Raw genomic sequence first — 22019 nt, 5'->3', positions numbered from 1 at the left:
TGGAATTTAAGTTCCTTTCCTTATGCTGGGTCTATATTGACAGTGCAAGAAAAGAGTCATGAGCAGACATGTCCTGCCCCAGGATTTCTAAATAATGAGATTGGGGTGGTAATGATTCCTTGTTAATGCAGAAATTCTTTGTACTTGAAATTCTACATAATTGTATAGTATTCAATTTTTTTCAAGTCTTTGCAACAGCTACATGACTTCAGTTTGAAATGATGTTTTACTACATTTGCATTTATTTTTGCAAGTTTCCAAAAAGTTCTTGCTTTGACCACCTGCATACAAGATTTAAGGGTTCTTACACATGTCTATGTATATTACCAGCCTTGAAAATCTGGACACAGAAATTGAATTAACCTCATTTCTTTTCAAGTGTAAATAACTGCATGTCAGACTGTCAGAATTAGCTCTGGCAAGTGTTGGCAAAGGAAAAGTCAATAATTGCATCTATAGGTGTGAGCACCAGCACAAAAAAATTACCCACTCAACACAATGGAAATGTTTCTTCACAGATTGACATTCTCATGTTCAAACAAGTCTTATAAAAATTACTTTTTACTTCCTCTTTGCAATGCCTATATATCTAAAATTAAGAAACCTTGTATTTTTAATTGGAGAACAGAAAGCTACTGACACTTCAGACACCATAATAAAAATATACATCATATTTACTTTTTTTTTTTTTTAACTAATAGCAACACTACTCTGAGATACTATTGGTGCTATTTATGCTACAGGGTACCTCAGTATAATGTTTTAATTTTTCTTCTTCCCTGAGGCTGGACAAGGCCCCTGTTGGCGTGAAGGGCTGTACAGCCAAGAGAGGCACGAATGTGATGGAACCAGAAACACCTGCCCCCTTGACAGGTACCATGATCAAGAGCAGAGCATCCAAAATAATATATTCTCCCTAGAAAAGAAATCCAGGTTCTTCTTGTCTCTTCTGAAATCCCCAGAGTGAAAAGATTTTAAGACAATCTCTTGTTTAACATGAATGTGCATTAAAAGTCCTCAAACACCTTCTGTGCAGCTTCTGGAAATATTGTAGCAAAAAGGACAGGTCTGTTGCTTTCTTGCAGAAGATATTTTGGAATAACAAGGGTAATTGAAATAGTGTAGGCAGTCCAAAGATTTAATTTTAATTCACAGAATCACAAGGGGTTGGAATGGATCTTAATGACCATCAGTCCTAAACCCCCTGTCATGGGCAGGGACAGCTCTCACCTCACACCTGGCCTTGAACACTTCCAGAGTTCCAGCTAGTACAAATGATTGTATGATTTTAAAACTGAAAAATTGAGCTTTACCTCCAAATTATTCTTAGGATTTAATTAAAATTAAGCTCTATGAGGGAAAAAAAAAAAACAAAACCCAAACCCAAAAACCAGAATAAAAATAAAAACCCCACCCCCCCAAAAAAAAACTTCCCACCCCTAAAACAAACAACCTCACAAAAACAAACAAACAAAAAAACCCACCCAAAAACCAAAACACCAGCAAAAAAGAAAAAAATAGCTAAATAAAGATCAAATGCTTTACTGAAGAGTAGCTGGTGTGAACACCTCACCATTTAAAGAATGTGGTCTGAGTACTAAAGATATTTGCAAAGCAATTGCTTTTAAAGCTGTCTATGAGATTTCATAACAATGGGGTGCCTATGAGGAGTTAAGCTGCTGAACAAGTCTAATAATTCAACAAAAATGCCCAATGCAGTTCTACCAGAGCAAAATATGGCAGAATCTATTTTATTTGCAGAAGTGAAAATTTCCAAGCAGCTGAAACTGAGTAAGCAGACAGCAGAAGGCACAGCTGAGACAACACAAAATACAGTCATCCAGGCCTGTTTAGGATTTTGTGACTCAATGCTGGTAGCAGGAAATGGAGAACAAATCAAGGCCATCATACACATAATTCTCTCATTTGTGGCAGATTACGGTGTTCCATCAGTCAAACAGGAATTATTGCTGGCTGAGTTGGAGACTTATAGTTGGTAATGCATTAGATGAATCTTGGCAAGTAAAACTGTTGGGTTTTCAAATGGGAAAAGTCTTTAATTTCTAAAAAATTTCCTCTAGTCTGCTTCCTGTTGTTTTCCTTTTGGCTAAAAAGGATGGGGACATCATTAGCTCACAGAATATGGTTCGTATCAGGAATTCTGTATATATTCCATTTTTCTGTAAAAAACACCCACAAACTTCACTTACAAAAAGCATAAAACTATCCTACTGAAGCATACAAAACTCTTGGTCAAGTAATTATCAGTTGTCTACCCACTGTCACAGAGCTCTCTTGTGAGGAATGTTGGCAGAAGTGTATGCAAGAGTCAATATCTCTGTAAGCAGCCTGGTAATGGTGCAAAACCACACAAAACTACACAAAACATCTTCAGCCACTTTTTCAACTATATTTAATCCTTGTATTCCAAACTAAATTTCACCCCTTACTCTGACACATGGCATCACAAGACTTTATCAGCAAAGAGGCAAGTTCCAGAGAGACACCATAAAACAGATACACAAAAAGCAGTAATTCTAAATTGGCAAATAGAAGGATCTTGTCATCATTCTCAAATTTTGCATTCCTATCCCTGGAAAAAAAATTCCAAAAACTTGGAGCTTCCAGAGGATGCAAAAATCAGAGAAATGATTCTTCCCCAGGCTTACACAGAAGAAAGCAGAAGACAGCTGAACTTTCCATCCACATTTTAGAACAGGTTTGTCAGAAGTCAGGGGAAATTTTATATACATATATATATACACAAAATTTATATACATATATATATATAAAATATACAAAAATAAATTAAAAAAAAAAACCAAACTCTTCTACTGTACCACCCATTTCTGCTAAATGTATTATATAAACCAGGTATTTAAACACAAAAAAATTAGTTAAAGCCATAACTTTTCCTCAGTTCTGACTGCATATCTAATTCGAATTTTATTCAACCTATACTATTTGCTATCCTAGATTTGAATGTCTAAATTTACTGTTATAAATGTTGTCAAATCACTAATATCCTCTTGCAAGTCATCTTAATTTCCAACATAGTAATTTTCCCTGTAATGACTCTTTATTTAAGACTACATGTTTACAATTTTCTACCATTTAGGTGATTTAAGTATATCATCTACTGAACGTCCTGCTCTTGGCAGCAATGAATAATTTTCTTGACAGATGGAATATGAAAAAAATACTAAATAAAACATTTTTCCAAAACATAAATAGCTGGCAGTTATCCCTCAGAAATAAAAGTCCTTCTTAAAAGCAACCAGCATGTCATGTTCTCTGTAAAAACAAGGTCAAGAATTTAGTTATGCCCTTAACTAATGCCCTATTGCAGTGAAGAAGGCAGGCTATGAGGACAACATACCAACCATTTAGATGTCTCCTTTCATTATTAGCCATTTCTCTTTTTTCCCCTCCTTCTCTCCCCTCTGCCAGTGACAGCATAATCCAGGTGCTCATAAAACTGCCTCTTAGTCCTTCCTGAAATTTACCTTCCCAACATCACATCTAATCAGATGTGACATGCACACCATGCATGGGCTCTGCTCACAAAAACAAAGGGAACACTGTTAAGGGATCACTGCTTGCTGTAGGAAATAGAAATTCAGCTACAGGGACACAGAAGAAAGGGATGATTACATTTGTACTGGTAAGATCACTTGATGTTCAATGAATTTGGTTACAGCAATCAAGGTAAATGCAACTGAATTCACAGCAACATTTATATATATGTGGATGTGATGATATTTATAAATAGATGTATGGGGAGGTGAAACACTTCAGACTGATACTTAAAGGAATCTCAGTTTTGAATAATGAATCCCACAGTAAGAATTTGTGACTGCAAGGATAAGCTGAAGTAAATTAATGCAGCAACAACAGTAGTGATTTTCAGAATAATAGTGTTCAGAGGGTTTTAGATATGGAAGAAATACAACTAAGCAGGCATTTTTAAGATGTGGAAATTACTAATAAGCAAGAATTAAATATATCAGTACTCTGGACATTTGAAATAACAATAACTCTGAGTTGAATTTAGATGAAATAGCTAGATAAAGTTACTTAAAGCTATAAAAACTAAAACCATAATATTAGAATGAGATCATTGATTGCCACTTGATCCAGGGAAGGCAAAAGCAGAATATGGTCAGTCACATAACCCTGTTGTATTTCCACTGGTGCATCTTCCCCATCCAGCCCAGGGTTTGAAGGATGTTTTAGCCAGAAAGTCCTTCTGAGACCTACTGGGCTGAGTCTGAGGAGGAATCCATTCTACACTTCACGAGACTTGTCTGGGGTTCATTAAGAATTAGGACCTGTAAGAAGGGGCTTTCTTACCACGTCATCTGTTAGGTACCTGTTGTGTTCCACAGTCCCCACCCCAGAACACACAAGAACCTGCAGTGCCCTTCACCTCTGCGCTGCCCAAGGGCACAGGTGCCACAGGAGTTGCAGTCCCCAGCCTTAGGTGACACTCACCCTGCCCCTGCCCTCAGGCACAATTCACTGCAGCACAGAGAAGAACAAGGGCACAGCTCACATCCAGCATTCATCTTGTGCCAGCTCGCAGGGCAAAGAGAACTCTTGAAATGCACCAAGTAGAGTCTTAAAAGAGATGTAACAACTGGTAGTCTCAAATGTGAGACTGATAGGTATATCAGAATACTAGAAAATTATTTCCTAAAGTGATTTGTTTTTTACCTAGGAAAAACGCTGTCTAAATATCTTTAGCTCTGGGCTGTGCACAAGTCCTACAATAGAAAAAAATCCCATTTTAGAATTATTCTAAAACCATTTTGGATAACATATTGTGATTGCAAGTATTGAAGAAAATAACTCTAGGAAATAAAGGCTCAAAGCATTAATAATGATTCCTCTAATTACATTGAACAGCTTTAAGTAAAAAATAGATACCATTTCACTTTATTGCATCTCAGAAGAGACATTAAAACTGGTTTGCTATTTATGCTGAATGAAAAGGAGGAAACGTTTCACCCAAAACAATGAAGCAATATCAGTACTTGTTCAGCTCAAAGAAAAGAAACAAACAAAACCCTCAAAACTTTAAACAAAGTATATTTCATAAAAGGTCTTAAATTTTTGAAAAACAAATGAACATCACAAAGAAACTCCCAGAAAACAAAACTTTCTTTTACTTAATTCTTCTATGGACAATTTTTTGTGAACTCTACCTGCTGTTTACCAACCTTTTAAAAAGCCAGAATTTATTACACATGCTTAAGTACTCAGAATAAAAAATGCCACAAATAGCAAAAAAAAAAAAAAAAAAAAAAAAAAAAGCATTATTGAAGACATTAAATCTGATATTTATTTCTAATTTATTCTAGAAGATAATAATAAAGTTTATGATTTCAGAATCTTAAATTGAAAACTACACCAAAACCCTTGTTATGCTCGCTCTCACTCCATTAATATAAATGTGTGTTATGTAGCTGGTTTATATTTCACTTTAAACTGCAGCTGCCTTTCAAGGAACCAAGTATCTGTTGCTTCACTGAGCAATCACAAAAACTCCAGACTTGCTCGCAGCCATAGTGCCAGAGCCTGAACTGCTCCCACAGAAAACACAACTGGACACAACAAACTTTGGTAATTACAATCCCCAGCTCGGCAGCATTTTCTGTTGTTAACCCAGGCAATGCTTTCCTGCTGTTTTGTTACCTACCCACACAGCACTGGCATCACCTTTTGCAGCTACACTGTTAAATCCATTTCTCAGCAATTATTTATCCTGCTGACATCACTAAACAGACAATTTCCCAAGTTTTCAGACCTTCAAGAGTGAAGCCCTTTTGTTGGATTTCTCCAGTCACCCCTCTGCATAGAGTCATACAGAACAACAACAGGCTGTAAAACATTTCAAGTTATACCTCATCTCAGTGAAAATCAGAAAGCTGATTCATCTGGATAGCATGATCTATTCTATTCTATCTATCTATTCTATCTATATCTATTCTATCTATTATTCAATGAAAAATATTTTTAAGACGTACCAGTTAAACTCTCAGTTCAGCTGTAATATACATTTTCTGTTTTTCCCTCTAATCCTCATTTTGTATTTCATATTTCAATTCCTTTGAAGAAGCAGCTTTAAACCAGGCTTTTAATCCAGAATGAGTATTTCAAATAATATTTACAGTCTTATCTGTTCTTAATACAAGTCTCTGAACTGTACTAAAAATGGCAGTTTATCTCAAAAATTTGTATAGAAAGAAAATCCTTAGATTTAGAATACAACCTTAGAATTCTTTTATTTTTCTGGAATATCATCAGTTATATAGAATACAGCAATAAAAGGAAAATCATTAAAAAACAAACAAATGAAAAAGAGGAAGGAATGGTTTTTATTTTTACCTTTTTAATCATAGTTTTAAATTGAGAGACAGAAGAGTTAGAAATGATTCATACTGACCTGAGTCCATAAAGGACTGTTCCATCTGGATGCAGACGAATCATTCTGTTCTTCACAGTAACACCATGAACAAATGACTTCTTGTCATTCAGGAAGTAGGTGTCGGGCACCCAGAGCTGATCAGCTACTCTGTTGTCCAGGGTGAGGTTTAGAGGTATTACATTATAGGACAGCCTCTTATCCCTCCACGCTTGCTGGAAGTACATTGTCAGGGTATAGTCCTGTGAGTAGAAAAAACAAACAAACAAACAAAGTTTGCATTATGCAAAAAAAAATGACAATGCAAATACACATGTATTCATTGTGACTGTTCCTAAAGGCAAACATTTCTGTTCAGAATTTCCATGAATAGATTTATTTATTTTTACGGTACTGAATATCGTGTATGCACTTAATAACTGCAGTGAGAACACAAAGAAGATGGGGCATTTAAATTTTATGAATGATTTGGAAGTTTTCACTTCAATATTTAAAAATAAAATTTAAAAAATTGTAGACATTTAACAGCCTGTAGCACTTTACAAGCCTGGGAGTTCAAGGAAATAGGAACATTCAGAGATCCAAATTTAATTTCAAGGTCTCCCCTATATTCAACAGAGCTCTGGATCAAACCTTCTGTCTCTGAAGTTGCAGTCACTACCCAGAGACTTCCCTAAATTAAAATTTCTTCAAAGTCTGTTAAATTTCCCTTGGGCACTGAAACCAATGGGAATTTTTTAAGGTTTCTAAGCTATATACTTAGTCTTAATTTTACAGATGAAGTAACTGTTTACTTCAGGGGGACAATTCAGAGAGCACAATTAGCATCTCAGTAATTATTCACAGTATTATGAGACTTGCATTGTCTTGATGCAGACCACCACTGTAGAGTGCTTCAGAGATGTTTTGACCTCTTAGTTTTTTAAATAATACATTTACAAAGGTTATAGCTTTGTCAAAATTGTTATCCAGATACAGAATATTCATTATATTTAGCCAATGCTAAAAAAACCTCTACAAATAATACAAAAAGTATATTGAGAGCAACCCTGAAGAAAGACTTGCATAAATGGCAATATTAGTTCTTATGCACTGTTTTATATTGTAAAGGAGAGTCCACTATTTAAAGCATTTTTTATTATAGTTGGGAAATAAAAATTTATCTTCCTCCTGAACTACTTTAAATGCATATGCCACAAGTGTATTTCACAAGCATTCTCATTTAAAAGGATATTTGACATATGAACACTATATAGAATTTTTCAGAAAAGAAAAAAATAATTTTTTCTTATTCTGCAGTTTCACAGACTGAACACCCCAGTAGGAAATCACTGTAATTGGGTAGCTGTAATTATTCTCTTTACAATGTACAATACCCACCCTTGAAGTAGGGAGGGCCTGTAAGCAATGACACAGAACCTTGAAACTAAGTGACCCTGCCTCTTCTGCAGAACAGTGTGCACTCAGATGAATCAGTATAAACTATTTTTTTATTGAAATGTGCATTTCTGTGGTGGAAAGACACTTATTTTTTGCCTCATCCCTCCCCAAAAGAGCCCATGTACGTGGGCTTGAAAATGCCTCTTCAATTTTCAGTGAAGCAGGGGGAAATACATGTTCTGTTGTGAACAGTTACTGCATTTCCTCCTTACCAACACAAACCACAGATGGTATTGCTGTCCCTCCAGGGCTCCTGTCTCCACTGGTTACAGGTCAATCCCCTTCCCTTGCTGCACCCCTGGCCGTGCCTGGAACCCCAGCACCTTTGGCCAGGTGGCACAACAGCAATTCTGCAGGGACTCAAGTAGGTAAACACCAAATAAGCCTTCCCAGTTGTTTAACTACCAAATATATTCACTTGGTGCTGTTCTACAATCTGATCTGTTTTAACAATCTGAAACCTCTTCCCACTCCCCAGGGTCAGGATGAGACTCTGCTTGCAAGAGCGTTCCACCTACATCTGAAGAATTTTACTGTTCTGCAGGATTTGATTCATAACCAGCTATCGGAAAATCTTCATCTGGAAAATTTATTAGTCTTCATTATACTAATATATCACATCATCAAGTAATGACCAGTAGCAATTGTTTCACTATTATCCTTGGAATGCTGCATTTTATTCCCATTCCAAGGAATAACCTACATGTATTAATATACTGCATAAATCCATAGAACATGCTTTCCTTTTTACACCTCAGTAAAAGAGGAAAAGAAGAGGAGGAAAAACCCTAAACATACATGGCTCATTGCATAGAAGTGAATTACATAAATCTGTAAATTTGGAGCACTGGTATTGCTGAAAGAAAAGCCAAGTCACCAGGCTGGAGTCTCAAATCAAACACACTGTGTTCCAGAAAGAGCTGGTGTTCTGACTGAAAATTATTTGTCATCTGTTGGCCCTAGTTTTCAGATGTGATTGGAGTTTCTGATGGTCAAAACAGAAATCCTTTGAAATTGTTATAAAACTCTGACAACCTTTTGAATTTAGGGGTTTTTCTAATGATCATTAAAAAAAAAAAAAACCCAAAGATGTTCCAAGCTACATATTCCAAAGTGAAATTGATAAGATGGGAAAGAAGCAAAATCTGTCACATAAACTGTGATTTATTCCTTAGAAAGGAGAGGCATCTGTTTTCAAAGTCCCAAATGAAAGTGTCATTCAAAAAAGGTGTGCAGGTACGAAATGTCCCTAAAGTATCCCAAGACCCTTTACATGTTGACATTAAGAACACTCTCATCTAATAGGAATACTCCAAGAGAAAAGTCTGTTAAACTCACATTAAATATGGGCATTCCCCTCTATTCTAGGGATAAATACCAAAACAAACATGTAAATATCTTGTCTCTAGGAAGAGAGGCACACAAAAGAAGTAGAGGAATAGAAGTAAAGGATGATTTTATTTTGTTAAGGTTTAGTATCCTTTTAAATTCACAAGATGGGATTGTTAGAACCAGTATAAGTTTGAAGAGGAAACAGGAGCAAATTCATTTTCACAGCCTTGCACGAGGGACTAATTCTAATGAGCTGAGAGAGCTCCAAGCCCAAAGCTCCTGATGATGGTGTTTGTGTAAACCATTGCACAGACACAAACTACAAAGGTACTGACTGTTTGCAGCACTGGCACAAAGACACATTTCTCCCACAGAAACAAAGAGGTTCCTCACTTGCCCTGGACATGAAATGCTGTATAAAACTTACTAGCGTTGACAAAGTTGCAAGAAAAACCTAGAATATAAAGAAGCAAACATATTCTCTGTAAATGCATTTTGTAGTTTTCATTATTTTTAATGATTTCATTATTATTCCATTGTTTGCCTACATTTAAATGTAATAAAATTTTTTGTTCTGTCCAGAGTAAAAATTTAGGCATCAGAAATGGATCATTACCCCTATTCTATTGTGATCAAAGGAAATATGTCTCTTTTCCTCACCTCACCTTTCCACTTTCCCTCTTCTTTATTTCATACAATGAACAAAAGAACAGCAAATATATGACAAAGTTAATGTTTATGCATAATTTTCCATATGAATAAAAAAGTATCAAACAGTTTCATTAGTATTAGCATATGCATGAGCAACTTTTATTCTGCACATTAACTCTGTGCAGTGGTTGCCTGCAAACATTTTAGCTGCTGGAAGTGTAAATACACTGAGGATTTAAACTTGTATTTAGAAATAGAAGTGTTACAGACAGACATGGTGTCAGTGAATGACCAGCAATTTCAATTATGTAACAGAAGATACTGGATAGGAAAGCATCAAATCTGAATACTGGCATTCTTATTTATATTCTCACATTTCATTCATGCTCTCAAATAAATGTTTAAGCAGAAAAAAAGAAAAATCAGTTTGGGCCTATTATTAGTTTAAAAAGTTTACAACACAGGCCTTAGTTAAACCTACCCATGGGCCAATAACTGACATATTGCTGATCCCCTTTTTTTTATTGGAAAAGGGATCAAGGCAAAAAAGGAAATAGAAGTAATGAATATTCACAATGACAGTGGGTGTCTAATGCAAAAGACTCTACCAGATGTAAATTATTTCAAAGCATGATAATAAGGTCCAATGTGAGAAAATGCATTAAAAATATAGCTCCTTCTTCTGCATTACACAAATCAGGACTGATTCACTCACTGCAGCTTAAAACTGTAACCAAAACTTGTATTAACAGGGCTAGAAAACAGCTACTCAAACACTGGAAGCAATAAAGGCAGGAAACTTCAGAGGAGATAAAATAAACAGAAAGAATATGCAATATCTGATGTATATAATATACATTCTGTATATTGCAAACATAGTATAAGTCAGAGTGAAGTTGAAGAAGCTATTTATCATTGCTCTGTGGTAATAAATGCAGAACTCATTTGTGGTTTCGCTTAAGTCTACTCCTCATCACATTCCTGGTTATTACTAACTTGTAAAAAATGCTTCACTACATTTCCACATATTGCTATTTTAAAACAAAATAATTCCCTTCTGAAAATACTTGAAGCTGAAGATTTTGTCTGAGCACTATATTTATTTAACATGTACATTTTGAAAACTGTTTGTTGGTGACATTTAAAAGTGTTGATTGACAATCCTTTTAATCCTCTTTTTATTTAAAACCAGCCACTACAACATGTGTGATTCAAAATTATCTGTCTCAGTCTCTCATTGAGAAAAAATAATGTAAAAAGTCTGCTTAACGCTGGAGACACCACAAAGTGTACAAAGTGACTTATAAAAAAGTAGAAAGAGCTGTTGAAGGAATGGATGATACCAAAGAAATGCCAAAATAGTCATACGCCCTTTCAAAAAAAGTATTTTTCACATTCTTTAAATGTTTACTTCAAAATAAACAAACAAAAAAAAAACCCCACAAAACAAATAAAAAAGCCACAAACAATGACATCAGGAACCTTACAGAGAATTCAAGTTGAATTCTCTCAGTCTATCAAATCCAACTTCCCAAACTGGCTTTCAATCTGTGGAACACTTGTAATTAACTGAGTTAAGTTAGTTTCTCCTGAAACTGACTAGGGGAGTTTTCCTTGATGGGAATTATATCTTCACAAGTTTATGATCTTTCCAAAAAGAAGATCCCAACACCAAGCTTACCATTTATTTTGCTGTGACTCTCCTGGAATTATTCATCAGCAATTCTCATTTGTCAGCTGAGCAAAGCAGCAAAGATGGGCTGTTTATCTCCCACCACAGTTCTCAGAAAAACAGTGTTATAGAATCAAGCAAGAGACTTGGGTATGAAACCAAATGACTGTCAGCAGAGCTTCACTCCTTAGCATGAAAGTTTTGATCCTGATTATATGAAATCTGAAATAAGAGACTGTGGGATTTCAGCATCAAGAGCATGAATCTGTCCGCTCAGCACTACTGAGGGCAGCCAACATTGATACTGTGTCTCCATGGTGATTTAGGCAATGGCACAGCCTCACAGTGCAATGCATTTCATGCACTCAAGTGAAATGAAGCAGTTCTGCCTGATATGTTTCCTGTAACCTTAATTAGTTTAGCAAGACGCGGTGACACTTGATTTTCATTTCTGACAGGTGCCCCAGACTGAAGCGTGACGCTGCACTTTTCCTGAGCCAGCACTCTGCATGTCACTGCAAGCAAGGCTCCCTGAGCTCTCTCTGGTTTGCTGTCTCTTGGTAACAAGAGGAAGATTGATTAAAGTGAACCTGGAGTGAAAACTGTAATCTAACTGCTACCTGGTTAGGAGAGTCATGTGCCTTGAGATCCTCAGATTGTTCTCTTCTGAAAGGATCTCATCATCCCAATGCAGCACTGCAGGATTCTCAGATGAGTAAAGCAAATGCAGAGTACAATGCATAAATGCAACTACTCTCGCTTAAAAGAAGTTAAGAAAACAGTAGTTTTCTGCCTCAGATGAAATTATTATTTAGTTGTGTCCTTGAAGTAAAATAAAATATTTTAGGCCACAAGAAACATCAAAAAGTTTATTTATATTTGAATTTCAAAGTTTTCTTTACTCATGTATCTCAAGTTATTTCCCAGAGCTCACAGATCATTCCTTATGTAATTGTGCAATTCCACAGATCTTCAGAAAGGTAAATACCTTCAACAGAAATCATATTTATATTGCTTTCTATTATAGCCTATTATATAATTGCCTTGCAAAACAGTAGAGAATTTGTTGAAAATACTAAAGAACAAAAAAAAAATCATAATAATCATTAAGAAGAGTGGAAATAAACCTGTGGTTAGGAAGAACTGGAGATCCAGCTGAAAGGTTGGTGAGAGCAGATGGTGGCCTAAGATATTGTTTTGCAGCAGAGACTCAAAAGTGAAAAAACAGAAACAACAACCAGAACCCTGAGTGTCTGATACTTTTGGTGGGGGAGTGGGGCAGAGGGAGGAACTCCAGGGTAAGAATACAGTTATTGATAGATGAAATCTGGCTTAAATGTGAGAATTCAAGCTTTGCCTAGATGCAGAACTAAACTGGCATAACACTTGAGTAAGTGCTCTTTTTCCTTATGCTTTACAGATCCCTAAGTTCCTTCACAAACAACAAAGTCTTAAGAATACATTCAGAGACTGAAAGGATTGCAAGTTAATTCTGCTCTGGATCATTGCAATTAACTTCTGAAAAATGTACTAAATTAGTACTAAAACAAATAGGTGTTAATCTAAAGCACATTATTTTTAAGATAAGTATTTTGCAATATTTTTCAAAGGAATAAATATGCCCAGAACCTATTTATTCATAAGCATAGCCTTGCTTCCTTCAATCAAGGAGCTGTCACTGCACCGAGGCACGGAGACTCCAATGATAAAAGTGCCATTAATATTCCTGTTTTCACACTACATAGCTCTGTGTGCCTTTCCACATGTAAAAGGATGTGTAACAATCTCTAAATTTTCAACCACAGGCTTAATACTGAAACAAGCCACAAAGTTATCTCAATTTAAAGTGTAAATTTAGTTTGAATATTAAAAAATTAAGATCAATAGCTGATAAAAATTTGAATATCTGAGCTTCAGACTGAAGTTTTATGCTTAGTTTAGAAATGCAGTGTTCTAACAAAAATATTTCCCTTATGTGCTTTCATTTAATTGGGCTGCCTGAGCATGCACTTCTTGAAAAGGAATAGTATATAAATATTTTATTGGATTGTTTTTATAGGCAAAAGAATTTACTTTGGTATGTTTAGTTTGCTTTAAAACAGATTAATTTTCTAGTATTTCCTTTCAGGTAAAAAGCCAACTGCCTCCTCAGTTAGCAATGGAGAAGTTTCAACAAGAAACAGATACACTCAAGAAAGCATATATACGTATATTCCTCATTTTCCTAGATATGTTCAAAGTCATTTTCTGGTAATATTGTTACCCTTGGCTTGTCCAACCTACATCATATTCCCTCTGTATCACACAGCACCTGAACAATTTAAGTGGCTTTCAGCTCAGTTTTCTGGCCTTTGATATTTTCCTTATAAGAACTCTTTCACAAGTGAGAACACTATTAATTTTGCTTTGCTTCTGATGTAATAACTGAGATTAAGACATAGAAAATCTTATCAATCAACGTGAAAGTTCCCCTTTGATTAAGAGGGCCAAAGCCAACATCCCAGATAGCCTTACTGTAAGATTAGCATTCTGTAGAAAAGAAGGAGCACATATGAATATTAATCAATTCTGAGCCAATATTAGCAGTCTTGGCATTATGCAGTTACCAAACACCATCTTCACTTAAATGATAAAAATTAAAGAGAGAGCAGAGAAGTTCAGATGAAAGTATCGAGTCAGATTTTTTAGGAGGCATCAGAGTGAAATTCCTAATCAAGCTGGACAGTCCCATAATTCTTCAAAATTTAACTGAAATTCTGGGTCACCAACAGTTAATAAACCCCTGTTATATTAGCACTGGGAAAGTGGACAAAATCAGGGTACTTCTCTCAATGTTGCCCTGAACAAAGAGTTGGCTATATAGATAAATTATTAATTCATGAAGTAATTGCTTTCCTCAGTGCTTCTTGGCACTGAACACAGTCGCATTTTCTGTTCTGACTTGGAGTATCCTTTAGCAAGACACAGGCTCAGCTATTACACAGTTTTGTCAAAGTAGTTATGATTATCTTGCATTTGTAACTCTTCTAAAACTAGATCAAGGATATATTTAATAAAAATTAATATTTTAAAGCAAATTTTAAGATCACCTCAAAAAGCAATGTTTACACAGATTAAGCAACAATCACAGAGAATACTGATGTAAGAGAGACGCAGTGAGTGAGAGAGCATGAGTTGAAGGAAAATATTTATAAAATAATCCAAAACATTTCCTTTATTATTTAGTTCACTGCAGAATTACAAAAACAATGGGATACCTAATATTTCCTTTAATAATGTGCTGTAGAAGTGAAACACAATTAGACTAATTTACTTTAGCTTATTATGGTCTCTAAAAGCTGCTGATACTTCACACAAATTTACAGGACAAAACCAGCCAGGTCTGTGCTGATTTTCTTTTTGCTTTATTTTTCTAATAAATGAGCTCCCTTTGTCTGTATGCATGCATTTTCTCACATACTACTACTACTAAACACTGTCGATTTTTATGCTGATTTTCTTGGCATTTTTTGTGTTGTTTTGTTTTTCTTTTTCTTCTAAATCTTTGTGAAATGTGTGCACTTTGGAAACAGAAACAGAGCTGTTTCTAGGCAAGGGTGACCTGGCAGTTTTCTTGTGCCATTCCCCAGTCCCATGAGAAGCACCAGCAGCAGTTCCCTCCTGTTAAACACTGTCACATTCCACAACACTTCATCGTCTGCCCTGCTGATTCCCAGCTCTCTAAAATGGTTCATTAATCCAGCAGTAACAAACTGACACCTTGAAGGAAGCAAAGTGCTCTGGAGAGCACAAATCTCCCCCAGAAACATCCCCAGAAGTGTTTCTGTATCTTGGTGCAGCATGCCAGAGGCTGCACTGCAAACTGATGTGTTTCCTGCCCGTTTGCACATCAATCTTGTGGGAATAGACAGAGCACCCTGATTCAGCCCTTCCTCAGCCAATAATCTCTTGCATACTGCAACCTTATGTACAGATTTCATGAAATTTGAACAGTGAAGAGTGTGAGGATGAAAAAAAACAACCCAATAGTGTCATGTTACCTAGACCTGTTCCTGTATTTTAAATGCTCTGCTCCCTGAAGCCCAAGATGTGACAGCCTGTTTCCTCTCAAAATGTCAGGTACTGCAGAGAGCTGGCAGCACTGAAGTAAAAAGGACAATTTATAATAAATACATATCATTTCTTTCAGTGATGACAAGCCTGTGGAAGCTGGAAGAAGGTCCGATTTGCATAACAGCACAATACTTCTGCAAAGAGAATACCCTTAGTTAAGACACTGCAAGAGAATAAATGATGCATTCAGATGAAAGAAAAAATTATTATTATTATGCTCTAGTGAAAAAAAATCTGAAAAAACCACAGGTGGAAAAAATTTTGCATCTCTAATAGCAATTAATTATACTCTAAATTGTTCCTGGTTCAGCAAAGCCAAAACCTATTGGAATATCTCACAGCAAAAATTTCATCACATGTGCCTCTGCCACAGAGGTGTATTTTCCTCCAGTTCAACCTCACACTCAAAGCAAGATCTACTGTGAGGTCAGACCAAGTTGCTCAGGGCTTTCAATCTATCCCTTGGAAAAGGATTAGAGCAAGACTAATAAAAATGAAATTGCCACTTGCATTTAGAGAGGCTCCCTATCCTTCAAAAAGGAAAAATCAGGATGGTCACCCTATTCTAGCAGTGACTGTAACTTAATTTCAGTTTGATTCAAAATCACCATTGTCTGATTTTTAGAGCCACTGCACACTACTGCTTTTATCTGTTCCGTTTAGTGTATTATTGTTCCAGTCTTTTTGAGTAATTTTCTCATCAATTGCCTCCACTCTTTAATTTCACTATTTGAGACACTTAGAAATCAACAGGATTCAGTTACCACTGAGGTTTTGAATGCAGCCATTGTTCACAATTTCCTATATGCTTCAATTGGCACCAACAATTTCCCATGAAAATATTCCCTGTTCCTATGCAGTACATGATTTTTGCCTTTTTTCGTTTTCTTTCTCTCTTAATCTTCAAGGTTTCTGTCTGTACCAAAGAACTTTCTATGCAATTAAATAATTTCTTTCCACTTTCAACACTGTTAATAGATACTTTGTAAACAATTCTGATTACATTTTATCAGACTGGAGCTATCTTTTCATCAAGAGCTAATAGTGTCTCTACACTTGTACTATCAGTTCAGAAATATACTCCAAGAATCAAAAAGAAAAAATTAATTTGACATCCTTTACTACCAAATGGGTTTATTTATTTGTGTCTGATTAAATGCCTCATCTCAACATTCAAAATTTGTCACCTCCTTTGTGGCTCACTATTTCTTCCAGAGTTCAAGTCAGACTTGTATTTCAGTGACCGAGTGGAAGTAACTGTTTTGACAGCTGGAAAGATGAAGAACAAGACCCAAGAGAACATTTTTCCAAGGAATGAAAAGTATATGGTTAATGGAAATGGCATGGAAAGTAGTTCTTACTTGGCATTAATACAAAGCCAGCCTATTTTAACAAAATAAGGATAAATAAGGATACCATACTTCCCCCCCCACACCCCCCAGTCAGTTGGCTTGTTGGGGAAATGGCAATAAATATTGCCAAATATAATTAATAATAAAAATATTACTGGTTTCATGCTTTTTAGCCCTTCTAGCAAATACCCATAAAGTGCATCAGGAAATTATTCTGGAAACACAGATCACATTTTAAACTAAGCTGCTTCATTATAATTGTACTTCAAATGTATTTGACTTGGCAGAGACATGGATGGGTTTTAAGCAATTTTAAGATCGTGCACAGAGCAAACTTTTAACTTACACAGCAGTTCCCTCCAGCTACTCTTACTGGAAGGCATTTACACAACCTGCTGGGACTCAGTTTGACATCATTCCTTCCATCTGGACATCCATACCAGCAGTCTGGATACAATCTTTCATGCCTTCTCTCTACTTCACACACTTAACATTCATTGAAATTTCTGGAAAATGAAATGCCTAAGAATCAGAGCTCTATGAATACTTCAGAACCCTTTGAGAAAGGGTTTTGCTTTTTCTTCACAGCTGAAGGAACACTAAACCAGCGTTTCCAACAGCAGTAGTCATTTTTTCAAAGGTAAAAGAATGCAATGCATTTGGTTCCTTTTTGGACATGTGGAATTGGCTTATCATTCTCACACCTTTATATATTTGGAAACAAATCAAAATTAACCAAGTCAATGTGCTCTGTTATAAAGAAGTCTAAGAACATATTCCAACTAAAAACCTGTCGATTCCTACAGTAAAAACTCTCAAAAATTTGATAAATATATGGAAATCAACTAATCCATGGATCAGAAACACTAATTTTGCAGGAGAAACTAATCATCAAACATTCCTTAAAGCTTACACAAGCATGTTTTCATTCATAAGGTGACCTGGCAAAAGAATTTCAATCCCCATTTATGACAGAACCATTATTTCCCTTTCCCTCCAATGGCCAATAGATGTCAAACGTATTTTGCAGTCCTACTATTGGAATTCTGGAGAGAAATTAAAATAAAAAAAACAAATCAAACACACATACAAAGACACAAAAGTAATCAAAAAGCTCTGATATGATTCCACTGAGATTGTCCTGAAAACAATGACTCATCTCCTGGCAGCTTCATCAGTCCTGATGAATTTGTTACACTGGATTTTCTACCTTCACAATAAAGATTTTGCTAAATATGTTAGTCACAATAGGTTCAAAATGACATTAGCTGAAGTGCTTTGCTTTTTCTCTCAAATTATCATAGTAAATAAGTGCAGAGCCACAGCAGTAAGTGCAGGGCTTTAGCAGGTGCTAGACAAGCAAAACCTCCAGTAGCTCAAATATTCTTAGCCATGACCTCATGTGCTGGATATAGTATTTCTGCTTGAGCACATTCCATATTAGCTGGGCAGCAGCACACATCGATTTGATATCTGCTGGCTAGTAGCTGGTTAATTCATGCATGAAATGCACTTATATAGCAGTTCACTGGTTTGATTGATGACACATCTATTCTTTTCAAATAACAGCATGCTTCCTGTCTCAAGAGTCACGAAAGTACTTTTACAACATATTCTTATGTTGTTACACACTACTTGAAATATAGGATTCTTTTTAAAGAAACTCTTCTTTGAGATGCATTCTCCATCACATCCAAAGGAAGAGAAGCTCTATAAAATTTTCTCATTAAGAATGATTTTGTTTTATTTTAAGAAGTGAATTCCTAAGTAGTGCACTTGTCAGAAAGGGTGTCTCGCCAGTGTCAGTTATCTCTTTCTCTTCTTCATTTTCCTCCCTCCCATTAAGTATTTTGAAAGAGAGTATTTAAAAAAGTATTAAGTATTTAAGAAAGAAAGTAAGCACTAACATCCCAGCATAACACGTTACATTTTTTTTTTTTAACCTACTGGGCTTTGCTTATCAACACTCTATTCTTGAATTCTGATCATTGTCTTTCCCAGAAAGTCACAGGGCAAACGAGGAAGCGTTCAGATCCACATTTATAAGCAAACACAATAGAACCCAAATTTGATACCAGCACCACAGATAAGAAGCCCTTCTCTATTTTTACAGGCAGGGCTTGGGGTTTTTGAATGTTTTTGTTTCCAGCTAATCCATAACCATCCACTAGGAAGCTTGAAACTTTCTTTGCTGTGAAATAATTAGAAAAGAAAGGAAACGCAGCTCAGAATAATTTTTAAAAAAGTAAATTGGTAAGTACTGCCCCATATGCTGTGCTCTGTTCTTGATGAGAGAATAGCTGTACAATTATTTTGAGACAAGAGTTCCATACATAAGGGTATATAAATTAAAGGTATAAATTTATCAGAAACTTTGTTTGGCAAATGAGACTGGTATATGGGAATTCTACCCACAGTTCTCTCTGTTGTTTGTAGTGCTTTCCTGAAATAATTGTTATATCTCAGTTCATTTTAATAAGTAACAGAGTAGATTAGGTAAGGGTTGCAGATCTTAAAAAAAGGAATCATTATACTCTTGTAACAATATTCTTTCTTCCCAAATGTCTAAAAATCATTTTAAGTACAAAGAGAGGACATATGGATGTGAATTAAATCAACACAAAGACTAAAAATAGTTTGCATGGATAAAACTTTTTTTTTTGTTTTGACTTAAAATATAAAAAAACATTATGAGAATAAATCATGTTTTCAAACACAAATTTGAATCATAAACTCGTAAAGGATTTTGAAAATCCTATTGAATAGATCTTCCTATAAACAGGTATTTATGTTTTCTCATGGCTCTATTATCCCAGTACCTAAGCCAATCCTAAAGTTAAACAAAAATCCTCAAACAAACAGTAGCTATTCATTCCAAACAGCATTTCAGAACTTATACACTCCTCCCAAAAATGTCTTTACTGATTCTACTCCAAGTAGCTCATTTATTGGCACTTATTTGCATTTAACTTGGTTTCAAGTTCCGATTTATATCAATGCAAATTTTTTACTGTTTGTTTTTTGCTGTGTTACTCAATGAAACATTTCTTCATTACCTGTACCAAAGGTCTCCTCCTGAACACGGCAGGATGTTGCAGATGCTTGGAGTTATGTTGTATTAGCAGTGATTTCACTAATGAGAATATTGCCCAGACACAGATTCTAACTCATGGTCTTATCTAGAAAACTGGTGCACAATTTGACAGGATTTTTGTTTGTTTGGTGGTGTTTTTTTGGGTTTTTTTTTTCCCCTCAGTGGGTGTGATGAGGCAAGAACAGGAAATATAAGGAAGAACATATGATCTTTCGAGGTCCTTCCCAACCTGGGCTATTCCATGAGTGGTTTGAGACAAGCACACCCTAAATTAATTGCTTCATTTCTTCTATTAGACAACTTGTGATTAATGTCACCAAATATTACAATTAAGTACTCCTCTCAAATTATCTCCTCATCTCTGCAGTGTTCAAAAAGTCAAGCTAGACCTCAGCTGGCCTAAGGCATAACATGATTATCTACAGCAGCTCACAATTAACGAATTACACTTGGAATGCATGCGCTCTCTCACACAATTATTTAGGAACTCACTGAAACATGAATTTAGTGTCTGCTTGTTTGAGCTATTCAGCGAGGAATATTTACAGCTAGAGATGCTCTCTGAGCCTGGAGAATTAAAGACTCTTTAGATTAAACAGGAAAAAATACCTAAAATTAATTATAGCAAAATTTGCACAAACAGAAAGTAAATACAGTCAATACTTCATGAAAACACCTTTCCTGAGGAAAATGCAAAATGCTTAAAAGTAAGCATACAATCTGGGGCTTTACAAAAGAGTACTTTATCAAATCAATACTGTGAAGTGTCTTAAAAAAAAAAAAAACAAAACAAAGAAAACAAACAAAAAAACCAAACAAACAAACAAAAAAAAACAACAAACCACCCCTGGAACCAAACAAAACGAACCAGATAAATTCACAGGCAAAACCAGATCTCTCTCTCAGTTTCATGCAGGATCAGAGATTTTAGGCACAAAGCTTCCTAATCCTGTACCTAGTGAAATCATGGATTCACTTCAGTATAGGGCTTTGGAAAAAAAACCCAAACAAAACTTCCATGGATTTTTGATGCACAAAATTGCACAAGTGCCAATTCTGAGCTTCTCTGAGCTTCTGGAGATACATGTGAGCCACTTAAAAATGGATTCTTCATTAGATTCTGTTTGATTCCTAGGTTTTATCTGGATCCTTATTTCTCCAGATCAGGGTGCAAGAAAAGCCTTTTTGCATTTTATTCCATTTCTAGTAACTTTATTTCACTTGCTTTTAATTTATATTTTAATTTGCATTGCATACTTTGTAAAAAATGTATCCATTCATCAGTTAAATAAACAGTAAATATCTTTTTTATTCCCTAATCTAAGTTTATTCTAAATCCTTATATGAGTGTGATTCCTTTGAGTCAAATGGAATTAAAAATCAAAAAACCTACATGGCCCTGAGCTTCTCTAATTTTTCTTAGCCAGAAAAAAAATTATCTTTGCACTCTGCTATATAGAAATGTATAATTGTAAATAACTCTTTGGATGATTTAATCAAAAATGTAGCCCTCCACATCACAGACCTCAACATTTATGATCACATCATATGTATTTAATTAAAATTTAACCTCTTCTTCTACCCAGATGAAGTTACAACAAAACAGACAGAAGAACTAAATTACTCAGTATCATTCTGAAGGATATCATGACACTTTAGTACCACAACATAGGGGTTTTCATGACTTTAGAACATGACAGTACAACTACAGTGAGTGAGCTGGGAAAAGCTGCTATTTATAAGTTATTTTTTAACTTCTATGTTCAAGAACAGCACAATCTCACAGGAAATTCCTAGTTAAAAGGGAAACCTCAGTCTATTCATTACTTCATGCTTATTTGTAGCACAACAGCAATTTTTAACATTCATCTTAGTTCAGTGTAATTAACCATTCTGCCTAGAATTAAACAGAAAACAAAAATGAAGGGGTAAAAGAGA

General features: G+C 35.4%; 1 protein-coding gene across 4 annotated transcripts in view; it reads right to left on the bottom strand.

Annotated features, from left to right (window-relative positions):
• GABRB2 (gamma-aminobutyric acid type A receptor subunit beta2) overlaps positions 1-22019 on the bottom strand; it is a 145318-nt gene that overhangs the window by 91114 nt on the left and 32185 nt on the right. For all 4 annotated transcript variants that reach the window (XM_053991137.1, XM_053991139.1, XM_053991140.1 and 1 more), the window contains one exon: positions 6449-6669. In XM_053991137.1, the coding sequence (XP_053847112.1) occupies positions 6449-6669 (221 nt within the window). The remainder of the gene's footprint in view (positions 1-6448; positions 6670-22019) is intronic.

The sequence above is a fragment of the Vidua macroura genome, chromosome 15 (genome assembly GCF_024509145.1).
Source record: "Vidua macroura isolate BioBank_ID:100142 chromosome 15, ASM2450914v1, whole genome shotgun sequence".
Classification (NCBI taxonomy): Eukaryota; Metazoa; Chordata; class Aves; order Passeriformes; family Viduidae; genus Vidua; species Vidua macroura.
This window is presented reverse-complemented; position numbering and strand designations above follow the sequence as displayed.